At 38.3% G+C, this 27,055-nt stretch overlaps 3 protein-coding genes across 3 annotated transcripts; all 3 read left to right on the top strand.

Moving 5' to 3' along the window:
- On the top strand, positions 1-1,387 carry LOC140758113 (xyloglucan endotransglucosylase protein 34-like). The gene is made up of 4 exons (XM_073094148.1): positions 1-277; positions 360-460; positions 553-746; positions 813-1,387. The coding sequence occupies exons 1-4, from the start codon at positions 85-87 to the stop codon at positions 1,216-1,218; spliced, it is 894 nt and encodes a 297-aa protein (XP_072950249.1). The 5' UTR covers positions 1-84; the 3' UTR covers positions 1,219-1,387.
- Positions 1,388-10,700: 9,313 nt separating this feature from the next.
- Positions 10,701-12,232, top strand: LOC140758546 (probable BOI-related E3 ubiquitin-protein ligase 2). The gene is made up of 4 exons (XM_073094760.1): positions 10,701-10,860; positions 10,966-11,042; positions 11,127-11,449; positions 11,544-12,232. The coding sequence occupies exons 1-4, from the start codon at positions 10,805-10,807 to the stop codon at positions 12,084-12,086; spliced, it is 999 nt and encodes a 332-aa protein (XP_072950861.1). The 5' UTR covers positions 10,701-10,804; the 3' UTR covers positions 12,087-12,232.
- Positions 12,233-17,556: 5,324 nt separating this feature from the next.
- On the top strand, positions 17,557-26,803 carry LOC140780116 (uncharacterized). Its single transcript, XM_073125468.1, has 12 exons — positions 17,557-18,903; positions 19,015-19,149; positions 19,259-19,403; positions 20,698-20,979; positions 22,044-22,308; positions 23,717-23,883; positions 23,975-24,082; positions 24,484-24,535; positions 24,632-24,741; positions 24,835-24,963; positions 25,164-25,253; positions 25,334-26,803. Exons 1-12 carry the CDS (start codon positions 17,816-17,818, stop codon positions 25,859-25,861), a joined length of 3,099 nt encoding a protein of 1,032 aa, XP_072981569.1. The 5' UTR covers positions 17,557-17,815; the 3' UTR covers positions 25,862-26,803.
- Positions 26,804-27,055: the final 252 nt, after the last annotated feature.

Below are 27,055 nucleotides of genomic sequence, written 5' to 3'. Positions count from 1 at the left end.
TTGCAATCTCTGTTCCTCCACAACAACACTAGCTTGGTCATTGTCCGTCCATCCATCCATCCATCTTTCCTTTCAGAGAAATTAATGGCTGGAGGTTTGACTACTCTTATATGCCTCTGCTTCCTTGGTTTGGTCTCTGAGACCACCATGGCTGCACCACCAAGAAAGCCCATAGATGTGCCCTTCCAGAACAACTACGTTCCTACTTGGGCTGCTGATCACATCAAGTACATCAACGGCGGCACTGAAGTCCAACTCTACTTGGACAACTACACAGGTAACTACTTATTCCTGAATAATCTAACATTTAGTTTGCTGCATATATATATATAACTTGTTTTTGGTGGTGCTACTTTTAGGAACTGGGTTTCAGTCCAGGGGTTCTTATCTCTTTGGCCACTTCAGTATGCAACTAAAACTAGTCCCAGGTGATTCTGCTGGAACCGTGACGGCATTCTACGTGAGTTCGCTTCATAGTAAATTCCTTCGATCCCTAGCTATAAACGACTAATGTCGATTCTTATGATGGTTTGTTTGAATGATGCGATTCAGCTCTCGTCTCAAAACTCAGAGCATGACGAGATAGACTTCGAGTTCTTGGGCAACAGGACGGGCCAACCATACATAGTGCAGACCAATGTGTTCACCGGTGGAGAGGGTAATAGAGAACAGAGGATATATCTATGGTTCGATCCAACCAAAGACTACCATTCCTACTCTGTTCTATGGAACACGTACCAGATTGTGTAAGTAACTACTTTATATATATATTTTAAATCTCATACAACAAAATGACATTGCAGTTGGAACAGTTTCTTTGTAGATGAGGTACCTATTAGGGTATTCAAGAATAGCAAGGACGTGGGTGTAAAATTTCCATTCGAGCAGCCCATGAAGATATATTCGAGCCTCTGGAACGCAGACGATTGGGCCACGAGGGGTGGGGTCGAGAAGACGGACTGGGCCAAGTCACCATTCGTGGCGTCGTATCGCGGCTTCCACATCGACGGCTGCGAGTCGTCGTCGTCGTCGTCGGCCAAGATTTGTGCAACCCAGGGGATGAAGTGGTGGGACCAGAAGGTGTTCCAGGACTTGGATGGGCTGCAATACAGGAGCTTGAGTTGGGTCCGGCAGAAGTATACCATTTACAACTACTGCAGTGATAGGTCCAGATACCCTTCTATGCCTGCGGAGTGTACTAAGGATAGAGATGTGTGAAATTAATCTTTTTTATCTTATTAACTCACTCTCTGCCTGCTTTTAGTATCTTGTAGTTTGTATTTGGATAACGACTTAATTATTACTTCACCGATATGCTAAGTTGACTGCACGCAGTGGCAGTTTAATCAAATATAATATGTGAGGCCAAACTATATATTTGTTACATGTGCATGTCACTAATTAACCTCTTCTCGGATATATATATATCATAGACCATTAATGCTAGTGATTCCACAAAATTAACTAGAAAATTTTATTTTTGATTTATGAACCACGTAAAATAATAAAGAAGAAAATAAAAGGATTAGTTTACCTTTGAACTGTTGAGAGTTGAGGCTGATACTTCCGAATAATTTTATAGAATATCATAAAATTTCAGCCAAAGGATGAATTAATTAGAGAAATTAGAGGTAAGTATAGAATCATTTGTTTGTTTAGGAAAGATTAAAAGAAGATAAGGAAAAAAAGAACACTCTAGATTGCTTTTGAGAATGGATAACATTATTAATGGGCTGTGAGACCTTCTGGCACATAAGAGAGTTAATGGGCTCAATGGTAGTAAAATGTGGCCCATTTCTTATGTCTTCTTGTTGAGTTCAATTACTACAGAACTAGAATGAAACTCTAGAATTTCGTAAACCTGGGTAAAAGAGTTTCAAGAGTAATGGTGTTAAACTCTATTCCACATACAAGTGGTGTAATTTTATTGATCTAGAAACAAATACAGCACTGTTCGACATTTCTCTTCCCAAATATATATGTATATATATTTCTCTACCCTCCCCACTCTCTGCACGAATCCTCCTTGTTATCCAAGAAGTATCATCTTTAAGATTGCTTGGAAAGTAATTTCTGAAGAAGTTACTTTGATTGCAATTCAATTTCATGTTCTCCTGGGCCGGTATTGGGCCTTAATAATTTAATACATAATAAGGTAGCTAAATGTACGTATTTTGTTTCATTAGTAGAGCATGATAAGCCTGCATGCTTCATGCTCATCTCATGGATCTCTTTTCAAACTCCATTATCATATTGTTAAAAAAGTATATATATATATAGATCGAGTATAAGTATCTCCGCGTTGCCACGTTGCTGACTTTCCTTTGTGATCTTAATTGACTGAGAAAACAAAACAACAAACACGAAGATTGGATTATATGAATATATATATAGAGATTGGAGAGTATGTAAGATTCCATGTCAAAGTGGCAACAACAGCGTGTGAATGAAAACTACACCCCTCTCTACTTCCAAAGTCGTCGTTATCTTTCGCATTCTGCACGCTGTTTTAGACTTATGATGATTTTTATTAATAGCAAGTGAGGTTTTTAATTAAGACATGTATTAAATGACATGATTCATTAGTTCACTAATTAAACTTCATTAGTAAATTCATGGGGCATGGATCAAATATATATATATATATCTGCCTTAGCTCCATTCCACCCATGCATTGTTAATTATTATTATTTTTAAGTGTTGGACGGACAACCACCATGTTCATACGCATGTTGTTGTTTTTGGACCACGTTTGCAGAAGTGGGAGGTAGGTTGATCAAATTATAATCGCGACAAAAGTGAGGACTAATCTAATCTTATCGATCACCACATCGATGTCGATGTGGACAATAATTGATCATGGCTTACACTAATTAAAAACATGCCAGGAGATCTGAATGGGAATATTAATTACTTAATTAATTAAGTAGATGCATGCATGGCTTGCTTTCCATTGAGGACAAACCAAAAGAGACAACAATCTACTGGCCTCTAACATCTTCAAACACAACTAACTATTAGTTGATATATATATATATATATATATATATATATATGGTGTCAATTTTGGGGACGGAGGAAGCGTCTGCATTTTATGTCATGTAGGACTTTTGCCTATCGGATCATTAATAATAAGCTATAATGTTGGTGGATCATCCATCATAACTTTTCATCTAAGAAACTTATTAACTCACAAAAGTAATTTATGGGTACACCAAAATGAAGTTGCTTCGAATCAACCTCATCCTTGCCCAAGAAAAAAGATCTTGCAACTTTGACATGGTGGGAAGTAGTACACATATATATATATATATGTAAAGTGGGTCATCTAATTCCTCTTGATTGCTTGATTTGATCATTATTATTACTTTTATTATTAAAACTTTGTTGTTGTTGTTGTTGTTGTTGTTGTTGTTGAAGGCATCTTTCACGTAGATTGGTAGGATATATGAGACGGTATAGCATTTGACGGTTGACCATTCTTTATTTTTGTAAGAAAGAAAGAAAGAAAAGGCAATTTAAACATTGGAGAAGTTGACAATGCAAGCAATTTACAGTCTCATAAGCAATAGAATTAGTTGCACATGTATGTAATGCTGACTTGCTAATTAATTGAGAAACTAATTAATTATAATTCAAATTAATGATTGATTTCAACGGTTCCAACTTCAACCATATCATATCATGAGCCTATCCTTATCACGTTGAATCGTTCATTCGGCTATATTTTCTTGTTTCATCATTAGTTAATTGTACGCATATTATAATTGTAGTTGTTAGTAAGGCTCTTAAGCAAATCCAACTATGTTTTATTTCCTTCATAAAATGTAATCTTTCTCTCCCTTGTAAAGTTCCAAAAAGATAGCCAACTAAATAAACTCTCAATCACACCCATTGCATGAGGATCGAGGGGTCCATCGATTCCAAATTAAATCCAATGGACATATTGATATAAACATTGCACCTCCAACACCGCCAGGATTTGATTGTAACTCCAACCTTCATCCAACCTTCAACCTTTAATGAATGATATTTTCTCTGCGTACCGACTTTTACTTTTACTTGGAGAATTAAAGAATTAGGTAACACATGAATAGTAATATATATATATATATATATATATATATATATTGGCAAAAAATGTTGGTGGTTTATTAAATAGACTTGTGTGGTTACCATATTGGTGGAGATGGTGGGGTCCTACTCCTACTCCTACTCCTACCACATCATCAGCTAGCATCCGTAACGATGTCGGTACCTGTGGAGTTTTGTACTATATCTCTGATATCTAATCTCTTTCTCTCTACGTCACTGTCTTCAGTGATCATGGGTCCCTTGTTTATATTTCTGGGCCAACCAACAACCAACGTCTGTATAAGATTCAAACTCTCTTTTCTCTCCCAAACCTTTCTCTCTCTCTCTCTCTCTCTCTCTTTAATTTTGTCCTCCTCCTCCTGACTCCTGTTACATCAGAATCTAATTCTTATCTTTCATCTCTCTCTCTCTCTCCATCAGTCGTTGCTTAGCTCTGTCATTGTCTATTTCTTCCCACCACCACCACCACCACCACCACCACCACCATCACTGCTACCTTATGAACGTTGGGCATCTTTAATTCTGTGATCGATGGAGACAACGATGGGCCTTTTTGGTGGGCCCAGATCAATTAAGAATGGGAGTTGGGAGTTTACAAGGCAGAGTGATAGTGATGATGGTGATGGTAGAGAATGATGGCCGGGTAGTGATAGTGACAGTGACGGTGATTTGAAAGCAAGAGATCAGCCTGGTATACATATATATACTACTACTACTGCCTTTGCTTTTCGATGAATAATAATAATAATAACTTTCTTTCTTGGATATCTTCTTTCCAAAGTTTACTGAAAGAGAGAACCAGAATAAAAGGACATCTTAATTAGCTCATATATATATATATATATATATATATATTTTAAGAGGATCCAATCAAACCATTACACAATATATATATATTTATGAACATGCATGCTAGGTCCCACCTTGGGATCTATCCATTGTATCTTTGGTAAGACGTGGTTGTGATCGAATTTATTATAATACAATGCCTGGCTTTGACTCGCATTATACTTGCACTTGACCTTTTATATATATATATACTCAAGTTAACAATAATATATGAGCATGGGTTTTATATTATAGTCATGGTTGGGTGGCCACCTAAATAATATGTTGTATTATCTGATATTAACATCCAATCCATAGAATATAAAGGTAATACTTTCCTTAAAATGGGATTATATATTCTATCCTTTCACCAAGAGTCATACCTTTGATGGGTATTATTTTAGAGCACTAATTAATCAAGCTTACGCATTATATATATATATATATATATATTTATATATTTATATGCAGCTATCAGGTGACCAACCTTTCAAATCGAGATACTTTTGATATCTTTTCTCTATCTGTAAATTAATTAATGACACTTGCCTAATTAGAGCTAGCCCATCAAGAATAAACTTCAGCGTCGCTACTTGTCGGACAAATGTGACAGAAATTAAAAACTTTAGGTTGAGTGGTTAACTTAATCCAAAATTAAACCATCGATCTGAGAATGAACTATATAAATTATCTTGCTAGTCAAATTACCCAAACGAATAGCGTGAGCAGATATATATACAGACGTGGCTGCTAATTAATTATTAATTATACCTTTCACAATTAACATGTAATTAATATAACTCATCTTCCCACTTGCCTACACCATGTGAAATTATGGCGTTGCACAGGCAGACTCACTCTGGAATCGTGCACACAACTAGCTTAGGCTATAATTAATTTATCTTTAACTATGTATCTACAAACTAATATAGATATAGAGAAATGAATGAATAATATTATATATGGTGGACCAGGCAGGCTACTTGTGTCACAAATTGGAGGACGAGAGGGATACGAAACTAATTCCAAAAACAAAAGAGTTGGATGCAACAAAAACTTACGTGAAAGGGGCTAATAATATTAATAGAAATTAATTTTGGGTGGAAGACAGTAAAGAGGCAATTAAGCACAACCACAATATTTTTTAAACAAATTCATTTGCTTCGATTAAAAACTTTCAAGCAAAACACGGCACGAAACCAATAAAAAGAGAGATATGTATATATATATATATAAAAGAATAGGTTTTACTTTTGGGAAGTGGATTGGATGGAAGCAATTAATGCAATATATGAAGCCAAATTGGACCGACCAGTTCACAGGGGCCCCACTTTGTTGGATTTGTTCGATGCCATCACATGCCATAAGATTAAGATTTTCTAACGCATTCTTTATCCCTCGCAATGAGCACCGTGATTTTCTACCATTAAATATCGTTTAATTTATTTTATATATATATAGTACGTGGTAAAACTTTGTTCTAATCGAAGTATTAATTAATTGGACGCGCTTCTCTCCATACACCTTTCACATGAAGGGGGGGGGTTAGGGTACCACGCACTCACCACGCCATTATTAATTTGCTACAGTATATAGTAGTTGACAAGGCATCATCCTCCATTTTTATACTTAGATTTAGAAGCCATCAAGGCAACGATAAATCTATACTATACTATAGTTTAGTTTGACAGGAGAGAAAGAGATGTATTTAATTAGAAGGTGAAGGTTATAGTGGGCCACCACAAAGGCCCATGAGCATGATGGAATCCTCCCCGTAAGGAAATGAAGTCAAGAGAGCATCCTTAGAATTCCAAATGGAATATAGACAAAAGAAAAGAAAAGAGAAGAAGAAAAAAATCTCTCAGGGCCAGGGGTGTCAATTTTGAACGAGAACATTCAAGCATTTTTCTTTCCTTTTTCCTCTTTTGGGGGTTATATATTTTGAAAAGAAATCGTGAGGGACACAAACGTTAATGACCTCCTCCTAGCTAGTAGCATCTCTTATCTCCTCTCCTTGGTATAAAAATATTATTTGTTGTGGGTCATATGATATATTGTTACGATGCCCATTACTTTCAAAAAAGGGGGATTAAGTGGAATGCATCTTTAACCATTTCCAGCCATACATACATAATGAGTTTGACAAAGAAGAAGATTTCCTTTGACGCCTCTTGGAGTTGAACAATTTGATCATTGCCGGCTGGCCTTTCTAAGAATATCATGGTTGAACTCAAGTTAATTATAGCATAAAAATAATCAATCAGCATAACTCTCAAGGTAGGCTAGCTAATTAATAAAATATCAAAGGGGGAATTGGAGGTCAATGAGATTCTTATTCCAACAAATTGAGAGATATCACCTCCACTAATGGTTTTAAAAAGGCATATCCATTTGGATCCGGATAAAATGTTTAAGTGACAATTGGTAATAACATAATTAAATAAATCTTCTAGGTACAACTTTGCTTTGTTATATAACCGCAAATATAATGTAGTAAGCAAGGTAGACAATTTCAACCTCCAAGGCTGCGAAAAAAGTTGCTCAATCTACTCCTGGCCTATTTTGTAGGTCAATGCTAGCTGTTTACTAAATGACCTTGATCCGAACCAAGCAAGGTATGGATGCCTGCAGTATTAATTGGACCATGGAATTAATTAGTTAATTAATTAATTAATATGGTGGACCCTAACAAAAAAAAAAAAGGCATAAATTGGATACCAAAAAGTCCAACTTGCAACTCCATGGTCCGTTCCTTGGTGTCAAAATCCAATTTAAATTGTGTGTGTGTGTGTGTGTTTTTTTTCTTCTTCTTCTTGTTCTTTCTTAGACTAACGTTTTGGGTCCATTCAGACGCTGGCAACTCTCTATCATCCAGCGTATGAGGATCTGAACCCAAACCGTAGAATAATGAATGAATTAATTATGCAAAACAGAGTAGAGTCCAAAAGTGGGAATTGAATGGAGACGTGACATATACTATAGCCCATCGTATGAGGCCAAGTGGAGAGAGAGAGATATATATATATATATATAATATATATAGCATCCTAAGTTTGTTGCCTTTGCATATTAATTGTATATTATAGAGTGTAAGCAAATTAAGGCTTGGCTTGGTACATGGAAAGTTTTTAGCCACCCAACACGCACGTACAAAATGGATGGGGAGTAGCTAGCTAGTTAGCTAGTTAGTCTCATTGAGTTGGCAAAGAATAATTCAAAGTCCCTGAATAAGATCTATGAAGAGTAGGGGAGGAGATTGGACTTGGAATCCAATTCTGGTGACCACCACACATGCAAGTACACGTGATCAGATTAGGGTATCCCAAAAGTTATCATCTAACTATATATCTATATATTTATTTATTTTTATATATATAGTACCAAACCATTTGCTTGCTCTAAATTAATTAGCATTGTGACGGACTCTAGTGTGTGATATGATGCAGATTAGCAGTGGGATTACAAGAATCTTTGCACTTCCGGAGGAGAACAAGGAATGGCATTGCCACTTGCCACTTGCCACTTGCCACTTGCCACTTGGCAGGGCATACGGCAGAGAATTTTTTTCTTTTCTTTTTTTTAAAAAAAAAAAAGAGTAAAGGAAGAAAGTAGGGGGTGAAGGAGGGGAGAAGATATAATAGATAAGGAAAAGGAATGCTACGGCTAAGAGCTAAGGGCTAAGGGTAAAAGGCATAAGGGTGGGGGTTACGTTGGAGATAGGAGAATCGAGTAGCTAGCTACTAGCTAGTGGTGGCTTTCCTCGTTTGACCCAAACGCAGCCAACCAGTAGTAGCTTAAGCCTTAATGAGGGGGGTTTTCGGGTGCACTCTCCAAAAAGCTACTTTTAATTTGGTTCGCAATCACCCTTCTTATTACTCTTCAGTTATTTGTCTGCCATATGTACTACTGCACTTTCCTTATCTTTTTTATTTATCTCTAACTATTACTATTTTATTCCTCCAATATGGTACATCATCATCGGCAGCGGAGGGAGCAGTACGCAGTGGAGGGAATAATATTTTATATATCTATATATAAAGATAAGAGATAAAGGAAATAAAAAGAAGGGAAAGGTAATAGCAGAGGTGAGGACTGTAGAACGTACCCTTCTCCCTGTGAGTTCCTTTCATAAAAGTAGCAGTTGTGTGAGGTACGGACATTCGTAAAAGCAGCCACCACAACCATAATAAGGGGATGGGGATGGGGATGGGCTCCACTTATAATTCTACTTAATTATTTATTATTTAGAGAGAAAAAGTGAAGAAGAGACTTATTAATTTGTACAAGTGTAGGAAAATAGAAAAAAAGGAAAGGCAGTAGAGGTAGGAGGACACTGTCGTCAGAAGCCGTTGGCTGTAATTGTTCCGACACCACACCTGCCCCTCCTCTATGGCCTATAACCCACCCTTTCTCCCACCCCCCCCCCCCCCCCCCCCCCCCCCCCCACCCCAGCGTTCATGTGTTTAAAGCTCTCCAACAAACAAACAAACAAATAAACCGTATTTACATATAACACCCTCTCTTTTAACTTAATTTATGGGTTCCGAGATGAAATGGTGTTATATGAAATAACAAGAACAATTAGAGAGAGAGAGAGAGAGAGAGAGAAAAAAGAAAAGAGATCTTAGTGGTCACAGTTGCCGAGATGCTTGGTAGTATACAATGGGACCCAACAAAGGTTGGCCTTCTTCCTCTACCACGTCGTCTATGGCGGGGGCCAGGAACCTACCGTTGTGGAAAATGGAGTGGGGTCCAGAAGACCGTGCCAACTCACTACGGCTAGGAAAGGGGTGTATGCCTGACTGCCCTGTTCCTTGTGCCTTGTGCCCTGTGCACTGTGCCCCCCCTGTAGTCCTGTACCTTTGCGGGTTTAGGTTGGGGTTTCCCAATGCGGGGCGGGGCCGTCCGGTCACACAAATACAACAACCACTTCAATCCCGCCTTCTCCACCGCAACCCACGAATTTTAGTGCATATTGTAATTAATTCATGTATGTCGCGTGTAATTACGTCTCCACCACCTCACCTCCTTCCTCCTCCTCCTCCATTTATTTAATTTATTTATACTCTCATCACGTTATTCGTGTTGCATTCAATGCGTCGGATGTGGTCCAACCCACAATACATACACGAAAATTAGGTTCTCTAAATCAATCAGTCAGTCAGTCAATCGACCAATTTCCCAAATATAGAGATATTATATTGTCAACCAAAAACCATGGGAAGAGAATTGGGGTTTTATTTACTTTCCATCCCTGCTGCTATCTTATTTCTAAGAAAGATTGTGGTGTGCATATTTAAAAACCAACCAAAGAAACCTATCAAACCTTCAATTATTGGTGCGCGGTGAGCTGTTGTTGGTTTGACGGTCAGTTGCAAATCTCTAGACTCTCCCATCTATACCATCGCTTCCAGCCAGTCTTTCCTACTTAATCCTGGTCGGCCCCGCCATCCCAATCTTTGTACCAACGCAAAGGAAAGTCTCTATGAACGGCAACAAGGCGAAGATACGAAACGGGTCGGTTATTTCTCCGCCAAGATTTCTTTGTTAAGTAATCAAGTCCAAGACCAAGGTGGATAAGTATGAATTAGCGGAACCAAGTTCCCTTCCTTTTCCTAACCTCCTTCCCTCCCTCCCTCCCTCGTCACCTATTTTGTTTTCATTTGCAGTGCACCCCACCACTCCCTTTTTATTTATTTATTATATATATATATATATATATATATATATATATATATAAGAGGGTCTCTCTTGGCGTACGTGTCCACCTCTCTATATAAATACAACCACCCCATCGCTACCATACGCTATTTCGCAATCTCTTCTTCCTCCTCCTCCCTCCCCCTTTCCCGCTCTCTAACAAAGTAATAAGTAGTAATCAATGGCCGTGCAAGCCCAGTATCCGGCCAACGCCTTCTCCCCCGACTACCGCACCAGGTAATAATATCTAATAAGAGATCTCGTATGTTTCCTTTTTCTTCTCCTTATGCCAGGAAAAGAATTAACATCTAATAAAATCTCTCGCCGTTTCTAAAATGGCAGGGCTCCTCGGAACAATGTGATGGAAGACATTCAGGTGCTACAAGATCGCAATTTCATCAACGCCTACGCCCATCTCGGTTAGTCATCATCGCTTGTTTGCTTGCTTGCTTGCTTAGCCATCGTCCGTTTCGCTCATCAACGGTTTCGATTGCTCGTTGCAGTCAATAACAACGACAACGGCAACGGCGGCGGGACGACGGCGTTGAGCAATCCTCAGAGCGAGCTCACCTGCAATGCCACCTCTGGCTCCAGGAAGCGCGCTAGAGAGCAACAAAGCACCATGACTCCTCTCCCGATCCAAATCCCGATCGCTACGGCGGCGGATGCCGCCGCTTACAAAAACTGCAACCACCAGAGCAGGCTTCTTGCATCCGCCGGTACATCCACCAGTGGAAGGACACCTGTCGCTTCCTCGCTCGCCCAGGGACTCCTCTCCAATCTCTACCATCAAAACTTCGAGGTCGACGCACTCGTCCGTCTCCAGGTACTTACAACATTCTAACGATACGATATTATTCCCTGCCTGCTCCTGAGATTCGGGCTTCTCAACAATGATGTTGTTCGACTCTTGATTACAGAACGAACGGCTGCGATCGGGACTGGAGGAGGCGAGGAAGCGGCACTGCAAGGCTTTATTGACAGCGGTGGAGCAGGGTACGGTGAAGAGATTGAGGGAGAAGGAGGCGGAGCTGGAGATCGCCAGGAGGAAAAATATTGAACTGGAGGAGAAAGTGAAGCAGATGACCGCCGAGAATCAGATCTGGTTCAACGTGGCCAAGAACAACGAGGCCATCGCCACCAGTCTCCGCGCCACGCTCGAGCAGCTCCTCCTCCAGAACAACGCGGACTCCGGCGCACGCGCGAATCACCCCGAGGGTTTCGGCGACAGCGATGCCGGTGCCGCCGACGACGCCGAGTCGTGCTGCTTTGAACTGGGATCCAAGGAGGACGATGAAATGAGAAGCCGGAGGGCGTGTAAGGTGTGCCGCCAGAGGGACGTATCCGTTCTGCTACTCCCCTGCAGGCATCTCTGCCTCTGCAAGGAGTGCGAATCCAAGGTCGACACGTGTCCCGTCTGCTGTTCCACGAAGAACGCCTGCCTCCAGATCTTCATGGCTTGAAATATTTTTTGGTGCCTGTTTTTCCCGGTGGGCGGCGGGGAGGTCAACCGGTGACATGGCCGGTAACGTGTTAGCTCTCGTTTTGGCACATATTGCTGCTCTATTTGTGGGCAAGTTTTTTTTTTTTTTTGTGTGGGGGGGGGGGGGGGGGGCCGTGTGTTGATGGATGATCATGGATGGTAGTTTGTTTTCACGGGTTGCTGCTATGCTACTCCCTGTGGACAGGGATAGGCTTTTTTTTTTTCATTTTTTTTTTTGGCGCGACGATTTGTTTCCATGTTCTTTGATTAATGTATATAGACGTTGTTTAATTCTTATCTTGTTTCTTTGTCTATTACGCTTCAATTTGGTTCACATTTTTATTCGGCGGCTATTTTTTTCCAAAACATATCTCTGGGGTGTTCGCGTCGGGGAGTTGTTGATGTGTTAATTACTAGTGGCGTGATTCTTTGGCAAGGTTCATGTCAATCGAGCAGTAGTGGTCGATCTCAACCCTCGGAAAGTGGAGTTGCGTACTTATTCTTCTCTTTAATTAAACAGAAAGGTTGAGGAGTTGCGCAGGTTGCTATTAAATAATATTTAAATGTTATGGTTTCGTAGGAAGACGTGGATATTGACCTGTTAACATTGCAGTTTTATCTTTTTTTCTTAAATTGTGTGCCCCTTATCCGTTTCAATCAATCTTGCATTCGCATCGCATTGTGATATTATACTTTATTATTATTGTGATATATAATAAATAGGGGGAAATTTATGTACATCCAAAATCTCGTGAGTTCGACCAATTGTTATTTTAATTTTATTATGAAATTTAATTTATAATTAAATAGTGTTCCTGTTAAATTTCAACAAGATTTGAACCGAAAGGAAAATATTGATCCGACCATTCCCACCGCCACCAAAATTGATGGCGTACTTTTCTTTTTTCTGATGGAGGTTCATTTGTGACCGTATCTTTGAATTGGGATTTGTCGGAAGGCCGAAGTGAAGAGATATTTGGTCAATTGGTGGCAGAGAGGATTGGGAGGAAATTGAATGGAAGGTAGAGAAGCAGGCTTTTTACCACCCCCACCCACCACCACCGCCACTGGCTTTTTTAGTTTTTACAATTAACTGAGTGGTTGGTCACAAAAGAGAACGGACTCACGACTCCTTTTATCTCTTTTTTTTTATATATATATAAATAATTATTATTGTTAATTATCATTTACACTTCCCATAGCTCAACTCAAGGTAGTAGCTATAATTGCAAAGAAAAGGATTCGCCAGAGCTGTCAGTTTAATAGTTATCATCTCTCCAGTTCAACAACAAGACAAAAGGCTGTCTACTGCTTGGTGCAGTATCCAGTCCGGCACCGGCATGCCTCATATATCACAATCTCGTTTTGGGACCACCAAATCGGCATAACTTTTATTTTATCTACACCCTATTAGGTGGCTAGTTGCCGAGATGGAGGAATGAATCATACCTCCTTTCCTTTATGCTTTAATTATTTATGCACATTATATTAATATATGTACATGTTGGTGGTCTCTCTATTGCTTTGTGCTGTTTGCTTTGCATACTCTTACTGCATGGCTATCATCAACCCTCTCGGCACTATAGTTTTCATGTGACATGACGATGCAACCATATGTTGCACATTATGATACGTACGTACTACTCTGAATTGTTCTTTGCATTATTATAGAGTACTCCCACATTAATTAAATTTGTACCACTCGGCAATCAAATCAAAAGGTGTGGATATATATATATATATGCATCATCATCATCATCATCATCATCATCATCATCATCATCATCATGGATCCGTTGATATAGCTGCTACCTATTAATATCTTTCCAACTTCACATGGGTGAGCACTAGTAGTAGTAGTAGCAGGAGTAAGAAGCTGCTTTTATCTTTGTCATCCATCTTTTTTCTCCAACTCATGACTTTGTCTTTGCAGGAGCAAACTTAAGGCAAATTAATGGCATCAGATGCCCACGTACCTCACTTTTCTTCTGCTCGGCATGCCATCGTCCTCATCTGCCTGTCCCTCGCAATTGTGGTCCATGCATGAAAAAACTATATATATATATATATATATATAACGAGATTTTGTGAGGATATATTGCATGCTTCGGTGCTTCCTCTTTTCATTTTAGATCTCTTGTTGTTTTGTTCAACAAACATTTGATGGACTGGAGACTAGTAAATTAAAGCTAGCTCACGAATGCGATATATATTGCTGTGAGTGGTGGTGGTGGGGGGGGGTGGTGGGAATCAAGGAATTATGGATGGTGGGGTCCATGTTTGGCAGAGGTTAAGTGTTTGAACATGGATATGGATATATATATATATATATATATATATATCAGTTGACTTGTCCTAGCTACTTTAAACCTTTTAGTAGCTTTTTCTTAGGTTTAGGTTTCTTTTCTCGTCACATGAAAGGCAGGCTTGCTTGTTTAGGCCACAGAGTCTGCTTCTTTATTGCCTAGTAGATAGCTAGCTGCTCCACACCACCCAGTGGAGTGAATGAAACTGGTTGGCAGTGCCACCAAAAGTTGTCCTCCTAGAATCTCACAACCTTCGTGTCTACAATAATTAAACAGAAGCAAAATAGTAATTGTTATAAAGAGAAAAATAAATAATAATAATAATAGTAAATAGTAATACTTCCTTTATAAAAGGAAACCACCACTTTTCCACTGCTTCCAAAGAAAGGCTGTGAGGTTTACTTGTACTGTGATGTGGGATATTGGCCCCCATCCCAAACATATTCGATGGAAAAAAAAAAAAAAAGATTTTATAAATTAACTTTTTATAGTTACAAATTTCTTTTTGTCAGGGTTGGAGTTGGAGGGAGGCTTAAAAAACGATAGAAGATTGAAACGTAAAATTCTTATCTCAAGTATAATTATAATTTATAATTTTACTTTGATTGGTTAAGTCAATTGGCAACACGATTAGTTTCTCTAAAAACATGACAAACTATATAATATCTTCTGCCATTGTCTCCGCATGCCAAGCTAGTTTAGAGATATTATTAGATAATTAACCCGAGTTAGCTTGCTTCGTAGTGATATTTGATATTTCTTTGTATTTGAGAAACAACAACACTGTTCTGACTACAATAGCTTCCACCATCACATTAATTTGTGGCTGACTCTCTAAAGATTAGAGCACTATTAGTTTATGGAGCAACGAAGCCTCGTTACCGTCAAAGAAGCTGTCCATATTCAATTCCCACCGGCACAATGATAAAGGCTCCCATCGTATGAGAAGGTTGGAAGAGTCAAATATTCGGGTTCGATAAAACGATATTCTATATATTCATCAGTCATGGGTATTAGGTGTGAGTAAATTTGATCAAGATTTTATGCCCATTGCTAAACACCACCCTATGTTTAAACTTACAGATTTTACGGCCCTATATATGTATGTATATATATACGCCAGGGAAATTGGGGAATTGCCCTTTAATCCCTTCCAAGCTAGGCCATAGATACAGAGGCTTTTTGGCTCTTGCAGAGGAGTAGACGAACCATGGATCTAGCCGTTCATTGGGTACATCTCCTATAAATATAGTAAATCTCATTCAAATAATCTCGTCATCTGATAAGATAAGATAAGATAGCTAGCCCCACCACTAAAAATGATGGATGGAGTTAGATATATAAGCATGACAATGTAACTAACGTTAAAAAAAAAAATTCATCAAACTTCTTTTTTCAATATATATATATACCAGATATCTAATCAAAGTAAAGTAAAGAAATGCCAAATTAACCCCATGTTCTCGCTTTAAAACAAAAAATCATTAGATTAGTTCATTGGAATCGTGCAGCATTAATTACAGTATGAGATTCTTCATACCAAAATTAAGTTACAGCAGATAATTAAGGTAGATTAGAGAATTTAAGAATAAAGCATCGAGCATTTATCCAAAGTCTTGGTCGCATTCATAGAATAATGCCCTCTTCAATCTTGCTGCTTGCTCACATGGGGTGGCATTTGCATGTATAATTATAATTATTTTTTCCCCTGTAAACTATATGTTGATCCATTTTAAGATCTGAAGCAATCCAGATTCCGAAGAAAAGAATCCACTAGTCTTATTAACTAAAGCAAGGAGGATATGAAAAGATATATACATACATTAAGTAAAAGATTTGAGAGAAAGAAGAAAAGAAAGAAAAAGGTCACTCAAAGAGGTAGCAAGGTTTCAGCTTTCGAGGTACCCCCCCCACCCCACTTTGAGATATCTTGCAGCAATTAAAAGATGCCAGTCACCACCCGCAACAGCTACGTACTTGGGTTGGTTGGTGGTGTTCCTGAACCCAAGTGGGTTTTTTTTTTTTTTTTTTTTTACGGTCAATTAATTTATATATATATATATATATATATATATATATATATGAAGGCATATATATTAATTACTGAACTGGTGCATTGGAATTTGCAAGATGGTCTCGATCTGCGTTGGAGTCACTACAAAGACCCTCAACTCAACTCTTACCCATCTGTCCCAAACATCCAAAACTGTGCACATGTTTTTCTTTCTTGAAGCCAATTAATTAATTGCAGCAGCGAATTTACACCCAAAAAATTAATAAAAAGTTTCTGCAGAGAGGCAAGTGAAAGCAGTAAATTTTAATGCTATTAATTGTGCTCACATGCTATATGTATATATGTAACTAGTTGCATTATTCGTTGTCCTATTGAGATAGAAGGGCAGGGCAGGAGGATATGTACACAAATGAACTGTCCTCGTTCCTTCATGATTCATGAACAATCATGCAACCACAAATTAAACACACGCTGTCTGCAAGCGCCCAGATAGAGCGACCAAATTCTTTATGACTACCTAGCTGCTCCATGTCTTCTTTCTTTCTTATCATGACCCCACGCGTCTCTGGTCCACCATAGGAACTTATAAAATGATATTTTACGACCTACAGTAGATGATACTTAATGCTTTATCATCTCATTCATACATGCATGCAAGCCAACAAGAACAGTCTGCAAGTTGTGAGGGGGCTTCCTAATTTTACGTGGCCCCCCTCCATTCCCCAAGCCATCGATCGCATGCATGTTATGCTAAGATTAATGGCATGCAATAAATGAGGTGTGTGGGTGGCAAGTGCTACGGCTTCATGTACAGTGATGAGGACCACATACTTATGCATATATATATATATATATATATATATATATATATATAGATGGATGATGTGTCATTTAATGGTAAGTCGCTCCAAAATGGTCCATAGATGCTTGCAGTACTGCAGCCCAAAATGAGAATGATAGCAGAAAAGTTGATGGAAGGGCTTTGAATTGATTGAATCTGTCGATTTGAAACAGGACTAGAGGAGAGGACATGGAGTCGGAGAGCTACCTTACCTTACGTAGGGCCTGCCCGCCTGCCCTGAAATCTAAATGACGCTCTTTTTTATATCACGCCGCCTTACGGGCCATGTATTTGGGCCAGATTTCGGCCTGCTTAAAGTTCAGCCCCAAGTTTTGGTCCGGAGGAGCAAAATCAAAAGAAATTTGTTTTTCGCTTCCCTCCCTGGAGAATGGCGGGAATTAGGGTTTACTATTGCTCGATTGGATGTTAGAGATTTGCCTAGCGCCCGCCTTGTTTTTAGATTCACTTTCTTCTTCGATTTGATTTGATTTGATTTGATTTTTTTCTTCTTCTTTTTTTAATTTTTTTTTAATTTTTTTGTTAAACGGATGGTGTTACACCACGCTGACCCTTCTCCTTCCGAGAATCATCCTAGACTTCCAGTCTGTAATAAGAAATTGGGTTTCTTCCACCTCCGGCTCCTCGACGGCGGCACAGATCGATCCCGCAGGATAGTCGTCCTTAGATCGGATCGGCTCTACACCATCGGCCGGAAGCGACGACGCTGTGAGATCGTTCTCGGCGGCAGCTGCGTCAGCAGGCGCCACTGCCAGATCTTCCTCGATGGCTCCGATCACAGGCTTAGATTGCTTGATGGCTTCTTTCCTTCTCAAAGTTGTGATATTGAAGATATCAGGCAGCGGTTACGGTCGGCTGTATGCTTAGGGTCTAGCCCTAGGGTTTCTTTGAACGGAGTCATCGTCAACGGTCGTAGGCTCCGGAGAACCATTGTCGCGGAACTCAAGGTGGGGGACGAGGTATTATTTGGTTGTGGGAATGGATTAGGAATTGGCTGTAGAGGAGCTAAGTATGGCTTTACTGTGGAGAGGATTCTTTTGTCAAGTGAATATAAAAGGTTTGATACAGGTGATTTGTTATTTCCGGAGGCCAAGTTAGGGTTCGATGATGTTGTCCCGAGGGCAGAGCTACTTTTAGGACAATTGAGAAACATATTAGAGTGTTCGGATCCAGTTTCCTATTTGAGGAATTCATTCCATTTGGTTAATGGGACCAAAGGTGCTAACATTGATGTGAATGCCAAGGAGCATCAGGCCGCAAGTAATGTAGTTTCAGATTCAAAAGAATGCTCCAGTTTGGACAACAGCCACACAAATGATGGATGTGAGGAGACCTGTTCGCATGGATGCAAACAAAATCTTGTTGTGAGTAGCGGATTTATAAACCCACGTATCCACTTAGCAGTAGAAAGTGAGAAAATTAGTCGCCACACATATCCCAATAAGGATGCGGCTGTTGATTGTTATTCAGATGGTAAGACATTCTTTCTAAATCGCCTTAAAGGTATTGACCCTGGCGCAGCAGACCAATGCACAGGAGTTACGTTGCCACAGCTTCTCCATCCTGTAGGAAGTCTTCTGCGGATTTTTATTGCAACATTTACTTCTGATGCTTCATGGTATGTCCACGTCCTCATATCTGATTGTTGACGTTACTCACTTACCTCACCATGTAATTGACTCCAAATTGCTCACCATGATTAGATTTTTCGTACTGTCATGCCTTTCAGGTTTCTCTCCTCTTGTAAAATCCCAAACCATCTGCCAGTGACAATTGCATGTCATAGCAGCGAAAGATGTTGGAGTGCTAACCGTGAAAGCAGAACATTAATACCATATTTAAGTTATCCGAACTTATTGTTGGTGTACGTAGACCTTACTAAGTTTTTTCTAAGACATGTCGAATCTAGAAAATAATAATCGACACCTTTCTACAGCCATAATTTTTGACATATATATGATTTTATTTTGAAGATACCCTCCATTTCCTGATGTAATAGCCTTTGGGAAAGACCGCAACAAGCAAGGTGTTGCTTGCCATCATCCAAAATTTTTTTTCTTGCAAAGGGAGGATAGTGTTCGTGTTGTTATAACTTCTGCCAATCTAGTTCCAAAGCAGGTGACCACTTGATACCATATCATGATTATGTGGACTGACTCGTGTTCTCTTTGTATTTGTACGATGTTATTACTTTTTATAATACCATCTGAATCAACTTTCTCGCATTTTGTTTTCGTTGGTAAATATGCATTGACTTCTTTGTTGGTCCGTCTAGTGGGCTTGGAAAGTGCTCTACTATTCTTGTTACTATTTTTTATTTAACTCTGTCACAGATTAGTATTTCTTTCTACTATATAATGTGTGACATGTAAAGGTGAGACATGCTACAAGTCCATTTTATATCTTTATGTTCAGTCTGTCCATTTCTTTGATCATTTTCCATTCTCTTAGCAATGCTCGAGCTTATAACAAAGTAATCCCTTCTTAATGGGCTGGCTTTGCCTAAAGCCTTGCATTGGTTATGTGAATCATCATTTCTAGCTCTATCTTAAGGCGGTTGCATAGTCATGCCAATCAATGCGGGCGAATAAGTTTGATATATATAAATCACATTTTGCTAGGGCCCAATTAGTTGATCTCATTCTGATCCTATCCATCCACTTCTCTTTGACTCCATACCTTTAGAGAGTGATGCTATCCATTTAGGTCTGGGCAAGTCAATATTATTCCAATAGATAATAGGTCCCACCTGTCCATCATGTGATGCGGTCCTTCATGGCCCACTTTGTTTTCTTTTTAGAGTCTTGCTTGTCTTATATCAAGTGTATAGTCTTCGATAGTATTACAAATTTACAATATGAATATACATGGTTTTTTCTTTTGGCTTCAATTTCTCAAAGAGGCTCTTATTCTAGATTGTTATGATGTGAAAATGATATGTTATCATGATAATTGAAAGGTCAATTAAGTGGAAGTTGATGCAGCCATTTCTCTGTCAAAAGTGTTTTTTTTCCTCTCTTTTATTTCACATGTTGCATGGGTGCGGCTGGCTGAGCAGGCGGAGTGGGTGTAACTTAGTTGCTTAATAATTTTTATTGCAGGGTGCTGCCTATGTGCCTAACTGTCTTCATTTGGGCTTAGCCTGAATTTTCTATTAAATCTCTTCATAAACTACTTCGATTACTTTATGATGTTTCCAAATAATATTCTATTCAACTCTATCTAAATTACAGTGACTTAATCTGATCTTGAATTTCCTTTCTTCGTCTCGTATAATTTGTGATTCCATGATTATATCGTGCATCTGTTCATCCTGCTTTGGAATGTGTCATACTTATCCGTACTAAGGGCACATGTTTGTTCTACTTACTTTGCATTACCTACTTACTTTGAAATAAGCTACATTTCGCAGTGGGACCACGTAACAAATACAGTTTGGTGGCAAGATTTCCCTTGCAGAACAGCTCCAGATTATTCAGTTCTTTTTGGCTCAATTGAGGACTCAAAATCTGACTTTGCTGCTCAACTAGCTGGGTTTATGGCATCTCTTATTACTGATGTACCCAGCCAAGCAGACTGGATTAAAGAGTTGACTAAGTATGACTTTGCTGGGGCTGCTGGACAACTGGTTGCTTCAGTACCTGGAATTCATGCTAAGAGTCCATGTCCTTTGTGGGCTAATTATGTTCTATCAGTAAGTAGTTCTAGCATATTGAGTTAATACACTTGTAATAAAGTGCAATCCCATTGAATGCAGCGTATACAATCGGAATTTGATCTATGTTTAGATTGAGAAAAGACCAAAACACAATGTAGATTAGTTAGAAGTGGATACATAGACAGAGCTATCCAGTCTTTTTAATCATGTGGAGTTAATGAACACTTGTAGGGCATTCTTTTGTGCTGCAAAAACAAGATAAAACTATTAAAGAAATTGTCATCTATTGAGAATACTTAACTCTTATTTTTGTCATTTCGGAATTTAAGATGTCTGTTTCATGGCATTCTGAGGTTGGATATTTTTCAAACTTGCTAAGCACATGGCATGGTTGTATATTGTACTTAACACACTCTCTACAAGAAAACTATAAGCAATACGCTGTGCATCTTGTGCTGTAAATTTATCCTGATGCTTGTACTTCTAGTGCTCTCATGTTCCTTTTCCTTTTTTTTTTGACTGTAATATATCATTTGGAATTTCTTTTGAAAAGTCTTCTATTATGGTATATGCTGCGTCAACCATATGCTACATTTTTGTCGTTATTATGCTCTCTTATTAATGGTATAGTCTTAAGAAATTGGAATCCTATTCCATCCGTGTACATTTACTACAGAACTAAGTGTTGTTGTTATAGGACCAAGTGCGATTTGTAAAATTGTAAGAAATTGTTTTGTAAGGCCTTGTTTGGTTTGAGGTTAAGTTCGAACTTTACTAGTTAGTCTCATTTTTTAGTTTTGAAGTTTTTGGACAGTAAACTTGATTAGATATCTCATTTTTAGTCTTAATTTTTTTGAGAGTAAACTTGATTAGATATGAAAAAAATAAAAAGATGTTTGGTTACTGAACCGGTTTAGGGGTCCCTAAACCAATTCGGTGAGGGTCCCTAAATTCAAAGCAAACAAAGCTTAAGATTCTACAATCAATAATATATGCTAAGCCCATGCTGTGTGAGTATGGGGTAGACTTTTGGGGCAATCAATGGTTTATGGAGATGTGGTTATCATATTTTTTTGATTGATAGTAATTGTTATATACAGGTTAAGCAGATTTTGCGTTCGTATTCTGGTTCTGAGAAATTTCTTGGTTCTGTTGAAGCATCAGTAGTAGGTTTAAGCCATCTTTTTCGCATTTCAAGTGACTCAAATGGGGCTCAATTGAAAATGCTGGCTTCACTCCTTGGAACATGCCAAGAGAACGCAAATGGGACAATAGAGGTGCTCTTGAAAAGAAATACAAACATACCTGCAGATGCTAATGCTGTGAGTGTTCTTGTTGCAGATTTAGATGAATTTTCTGCTGGAGGTATGCACACTTTGGAATTTTTTTTCTATGTACTCTATAATTGCTTTGGTGTTTCTTCCTTTTGCTGCATTTTTTACAATTTTTGGATTTTAGTGAATATATGAAGCAATATGATTCTGCATTTTTATTAATGATCCAGAAATTTGATCATCATGATGTGGCTTAAATCATGCAAAAACTTAATTAGATGGGTCAGTATGCTTCTAAGTTCTAACCGATCTTTTGCAAAACCTTGTATCTTGCCATGTAACATAGATTTTTTTATCCACTTGATATTCATGTGGATACTTTAAAAGCATACATTTTGAGTGTTCTTGTGTCTGATTTAGTGGAATTTTCTCCAGGAGGTATGCACAGTTCAGATTGTTTTATAACTTCTAACTTGTTTTTATATTTTGCCTTTGGTTCATTTTCCATAATGTTAATATTCTACTGAAAACATGAAATATAGGATTTGCCGTGCATACTAAAAGGCCACCAGTTGGATCATTATTATACATCTTAAGCCATGCGAAAACCAAATTACAATGGGTTTATATGGTTCTAAAGCATTTGTCTTTGGCAAAACTTGTCTGCTTTTGCAATAGATAGCATCGCAGTATTATCCAGTTGAATGTGGGCACCTCAAAAGTGTAATTTTCTTGTTTTCCATTGGGTTAAATTTTCAGCAAGGATGGTGTATCGTTTACTTTTTGCTTCTATTGCCTCGAACAGGTAGAGTCAAGCTAGAAAATTATCTTATTATTTCTCTTATTATCAGATATATCTCAATATTCTTTGACAATCTGAAATTCGCATATAACACCTTTTATGTTACACCACTTCCATATTTCCATCTTTCAATGTTTGTAGTTAACTTGTCCATTGACTGATTTTCTCTTCATTAGAAATTATCTATGGCTGCATAGATAATTTGTAACTTATCCATAGATAGAAGGTGTTCTGTTCTTTTTCACCTCTGGATGACTTTATGGATTGGCAGGTGTACAGAATTGCTGTGAATATGTTAAATACTTAAATCTTGCTCTAAAGATTTAGGGTAAAAGTTTGTACTTTGTAGTCTATTCCTATATATGTAAGAAAACCACCTACAAGCTTATAGATTTAAGGAACACTATTTATCAGGATATCTATTATTTAGGTATTGGGGAATATTCATGTATGCTTTGAGTTACCTGTAATGAAAGGCCATTTATCCAATTGTGAGGGATTCCTGAGGTTTACAATTTTATTGATAGGTGTAGCAGGGGCATGAATGAGGGAAGAGATCTAGACACTCGAGTCATACAATGCTTGTGCTACTTCCATTTGCTAAAGAGCATATATATTTGGTGTTCAAGAAGCTAACTGTCACTACTTTTACAACCTTTATATTCTGAGTATTAATACTATTACTACTTTGAAGCAGATTCTATACAATTAGGTTTCTTGCCTAAAGAGGTCGCAAAGTGGGTATCCCCTCTCAGTGACTTGGGATTGTTCAACTTTTCTGCATTCATTTATCCTAAAGAAGCTCTTGCAGCTGCATTTGGTGGAATCAATACAAAAGTGCAGCTGTTACTTTCTGTGTCTGAGGCATGTAAATATATTCTTGCAAGAAGTCAACTGCCACTCATCCACAAAGATGAAAACATATGCTTACGTATCTGCATATTGTGCAATTCAGGGACCAAAATTTTCTGAAATATCAAGATTGATCCCTGAACATCTTGCTTCTTTATGCTCACTTCTTGCTTCAATTAAGAGGTGCCTTGGTCTTTGGCGCTTACAAGAGGTACTGGTGTTGCCCTTAGCATGTTATGCAAGATTTAGGTCTCTTTATCTACTAGCTCATGGAACACATTTATTAATTGCTATTTGATTATTTACATCTTAAATTCTGGAATATGTAAGACACGTGAACAATTCAAAGATGTAAAAATGATGGTGCAATAAAATTTTGTTTGTAACAAGAGGGAATAAGATAAAGAAGTTTGTCAGATTTAGGACTTTTTTTTTGTTTTGCTAACATTATTTGAGATCATTTCTAGAACTCCATCCCCTTGTGTCATACTGACATATGGTTTGCTTGTCTTGATAGTAGAATCAATCAGTCATATTAGTGCTATCACAGCACATGATCGACCAACAAATCCTTTTGAGGCTTTGATAATGATTTTATTTTTCCCTATCTAGGTACTGTCTCACTACAGGTGGCCAGAATCATTAGAGACAGATTTTGTATATGGTAAGAGACTAGATTACACAAGGAAGCAAATTTCTTGCTCAATTAAATTTGCCTTGTGTGTTGGTTGTCTTAACCCTTTCTCTGATTCTTTCAAAGGTTCTTCCTCAATTGGAACTTCAGTCAATACACAGTTTCTTGCTGCCTTCTCTGCAGCAGCTGGCAAAAGATTATCCCAATACCCTGATTCTGAAGAATCTGATCCGGAGGTAAGTTTTATTAATATATCTCAAGTAGTTTCTTACTTTCTTAAATTGGATATCATCTTATTTGAGAGTTCATTTCTTCTGTTCCTCTTTCAGTGGGGTTGTTGGACAGCTGATCATGAATCAAGAACTCCATCAATTAGGCTTTTATTCCCAACCATCAAGAGAGTGATAAGTGGAGCTAACGGGATCCAGCTATCCAGGCGTTTGCTTTCCTTCTCAGAGGTAAGCTGTTTAACTTTATGGACACAAGTTTTTGCAGTCCCATCCTCATGTGAAGGCGTACAAGGGGGCTATATGATCTTTCATTTGACTAGAAAGTTGTCCCTTTTTTCTTCTTCGTTAACAGTATCATAGTGTTGGTAATTTTAAGTCTTTTGACAAGCAGACCTGACTTACTCTACTCATATGTTCCTTTTTACAAGAAAACATGGCAAAGATTGAGAAGGGCAGATATATTTCATGATGCTGTTCCTAATCCATGTGATAGAGTAGGATACCCAATGCATGTCAAGGTACCCATCTTTCTAAGATGATGAATGATCTTTTCATTGGGAGACTCTAATGTTGGTCTGATATATCTATTCTACAACAGGTAGGTCAGAGGCGCTTCCAGTCCAAAGTAGGTAGGCAGTCATTTGGTTGGGTGTATTGTGGGTCGCACAACTTCAGCCCAGCTGCATGGGGACAAATTGTTTTACCATCGTCTTCATCAAATATGTCTAGAGATGCTGGAAGCCCTGCTTTAGAACCAAGACTTCATATATGCAATTATGAGGTTGGCATTATTATAATTGTTCCCCCATCAGATGCGGCAAAAGAAATTGGTGGAAAGATATTAGATATTGACAGCATCACCCTGCCATTTGTTATGCCCGCACCAAAATACCAACAAAATGATAGGCCAGCGACTGCACAGGCCATGCGGGAGGCCTTGGCTGACACAGCTATCCCACAAAGGGACTTTTCTTTAGCAGCAGTACCTTTGGAAGAGATGAATGAGGATATACCATATGAAGAGGAAGAAATCCTGGGGACAACTGATTATTTTCCTGAAGTGAACGAAGAGGAAAAAATTTATGCAGAAATGCTCTGGAGCCAGGTTGATTCATCTGAGAATTGATTGTAAGTGCATTCAAGTATTTTGATACACAAAATGGCAACTCTGTAAAGCTTTTGCTTGAAAATGAGGCTCTGAGCATTCTCGAAATAATGTGGGGGTTTGCGAATCATACAATTCAAGGTTGAGACTGGGCTGTTGTAGAATAGACATGACTGCACAACTGGCTGTCTTTTCTACTGTTCAGCTCAGGTTATCTAGTTGGTTATGGGCAGTCAAAAGAATGGACAAGATTTTGCAACTGGTTGTCCTTCTAGTTTTCAGGCCATATTATCCGGTTGGTTACTGGTGATAAATCAGCCGATTGGTATCCCACTTGATGTCAACCTTTACTTATAAAAGGAAATCCAGGCATCAGAGTTGCCGCTGTGAGATATGTTAGTCAGTAAGTGAATTTAGTTATTTGTTTTACAGGTCATCAAGCTGATGAAACCCAAATAGAGAAACTCAAAAGTTCAGCTTGACATTGAAAGAACACAAATGCAAGCGAGTCAGTGAGAGCATAATTATTAAGCATTATCTTTTGCATCTATGAGTCATGGAGGAGCTAGAGAATCAAATGAAGCACAACTATGAGTGGAAGTGAGATGCTGCTTAAGAAAGTTGTCTTTTTTCTGCTAAAGTTATGCAAATACTCTTGGAGGCAAGAATCTACAGTGTACAAGATCAACCGATATTTTTGGAACAATTTGAAGTGAACAGAATTTGATCAATTTCTTGCTTTTGACAATAGGGAAATAAGAGATGGCCTTGGCTGTCAATGGTAATCAATAAGCTTAGTATACTATGGTTTTGCTGATTCTATTGGACCATTTCCAGAATTTTATATTGCACTGTAATACTTGTAATCAAATTGATATTTGGTTTTGTCATTCTGTGGACGGAAATTATCAATTGGGATGTGTTTTACGTTTCCTCTTGTTACTGTGAGGCTATTAAAATCCAGGTTGCATCAAGAATCAGCTCTGCTGCGTACTTTTCCTTTGCCATGCAGTTTCAAATCGCAACTTGATGCTGAATGGTGCACTCTTGTTAGTTTAAATGTTACTCGACTATTAAAAGAGAGATGCGGCTCTTAAAAACAAAATTTAAAAAACAGAGAACGTAAATCTGCATATAATGCCTTGAATTTAAGTGAATTTTGCAGTTCAAAACCCACTATGTTTACACTTCTTCCAAATCTCACCATTCTTGTTA

Source organism: Typha angustifolia, chromosome 3 (assembly GCF_048772165.1).
Source record: "Typha angustifolia cultivar Huaian chromosome 3, ASM4877216v1, whole genome shotgun sequence".
NCBI classification, from domain to species: Eukaryota; Viridiplantae; Streptophyta; class Magnoliopsida; order Poales; family Typhaceae; genus Typha; species Typha angustifolia.
Note: the sequence above shows the minus strand (reverse complement) of the source record. Positions and strands in the feature narration are given on the sequence as shown.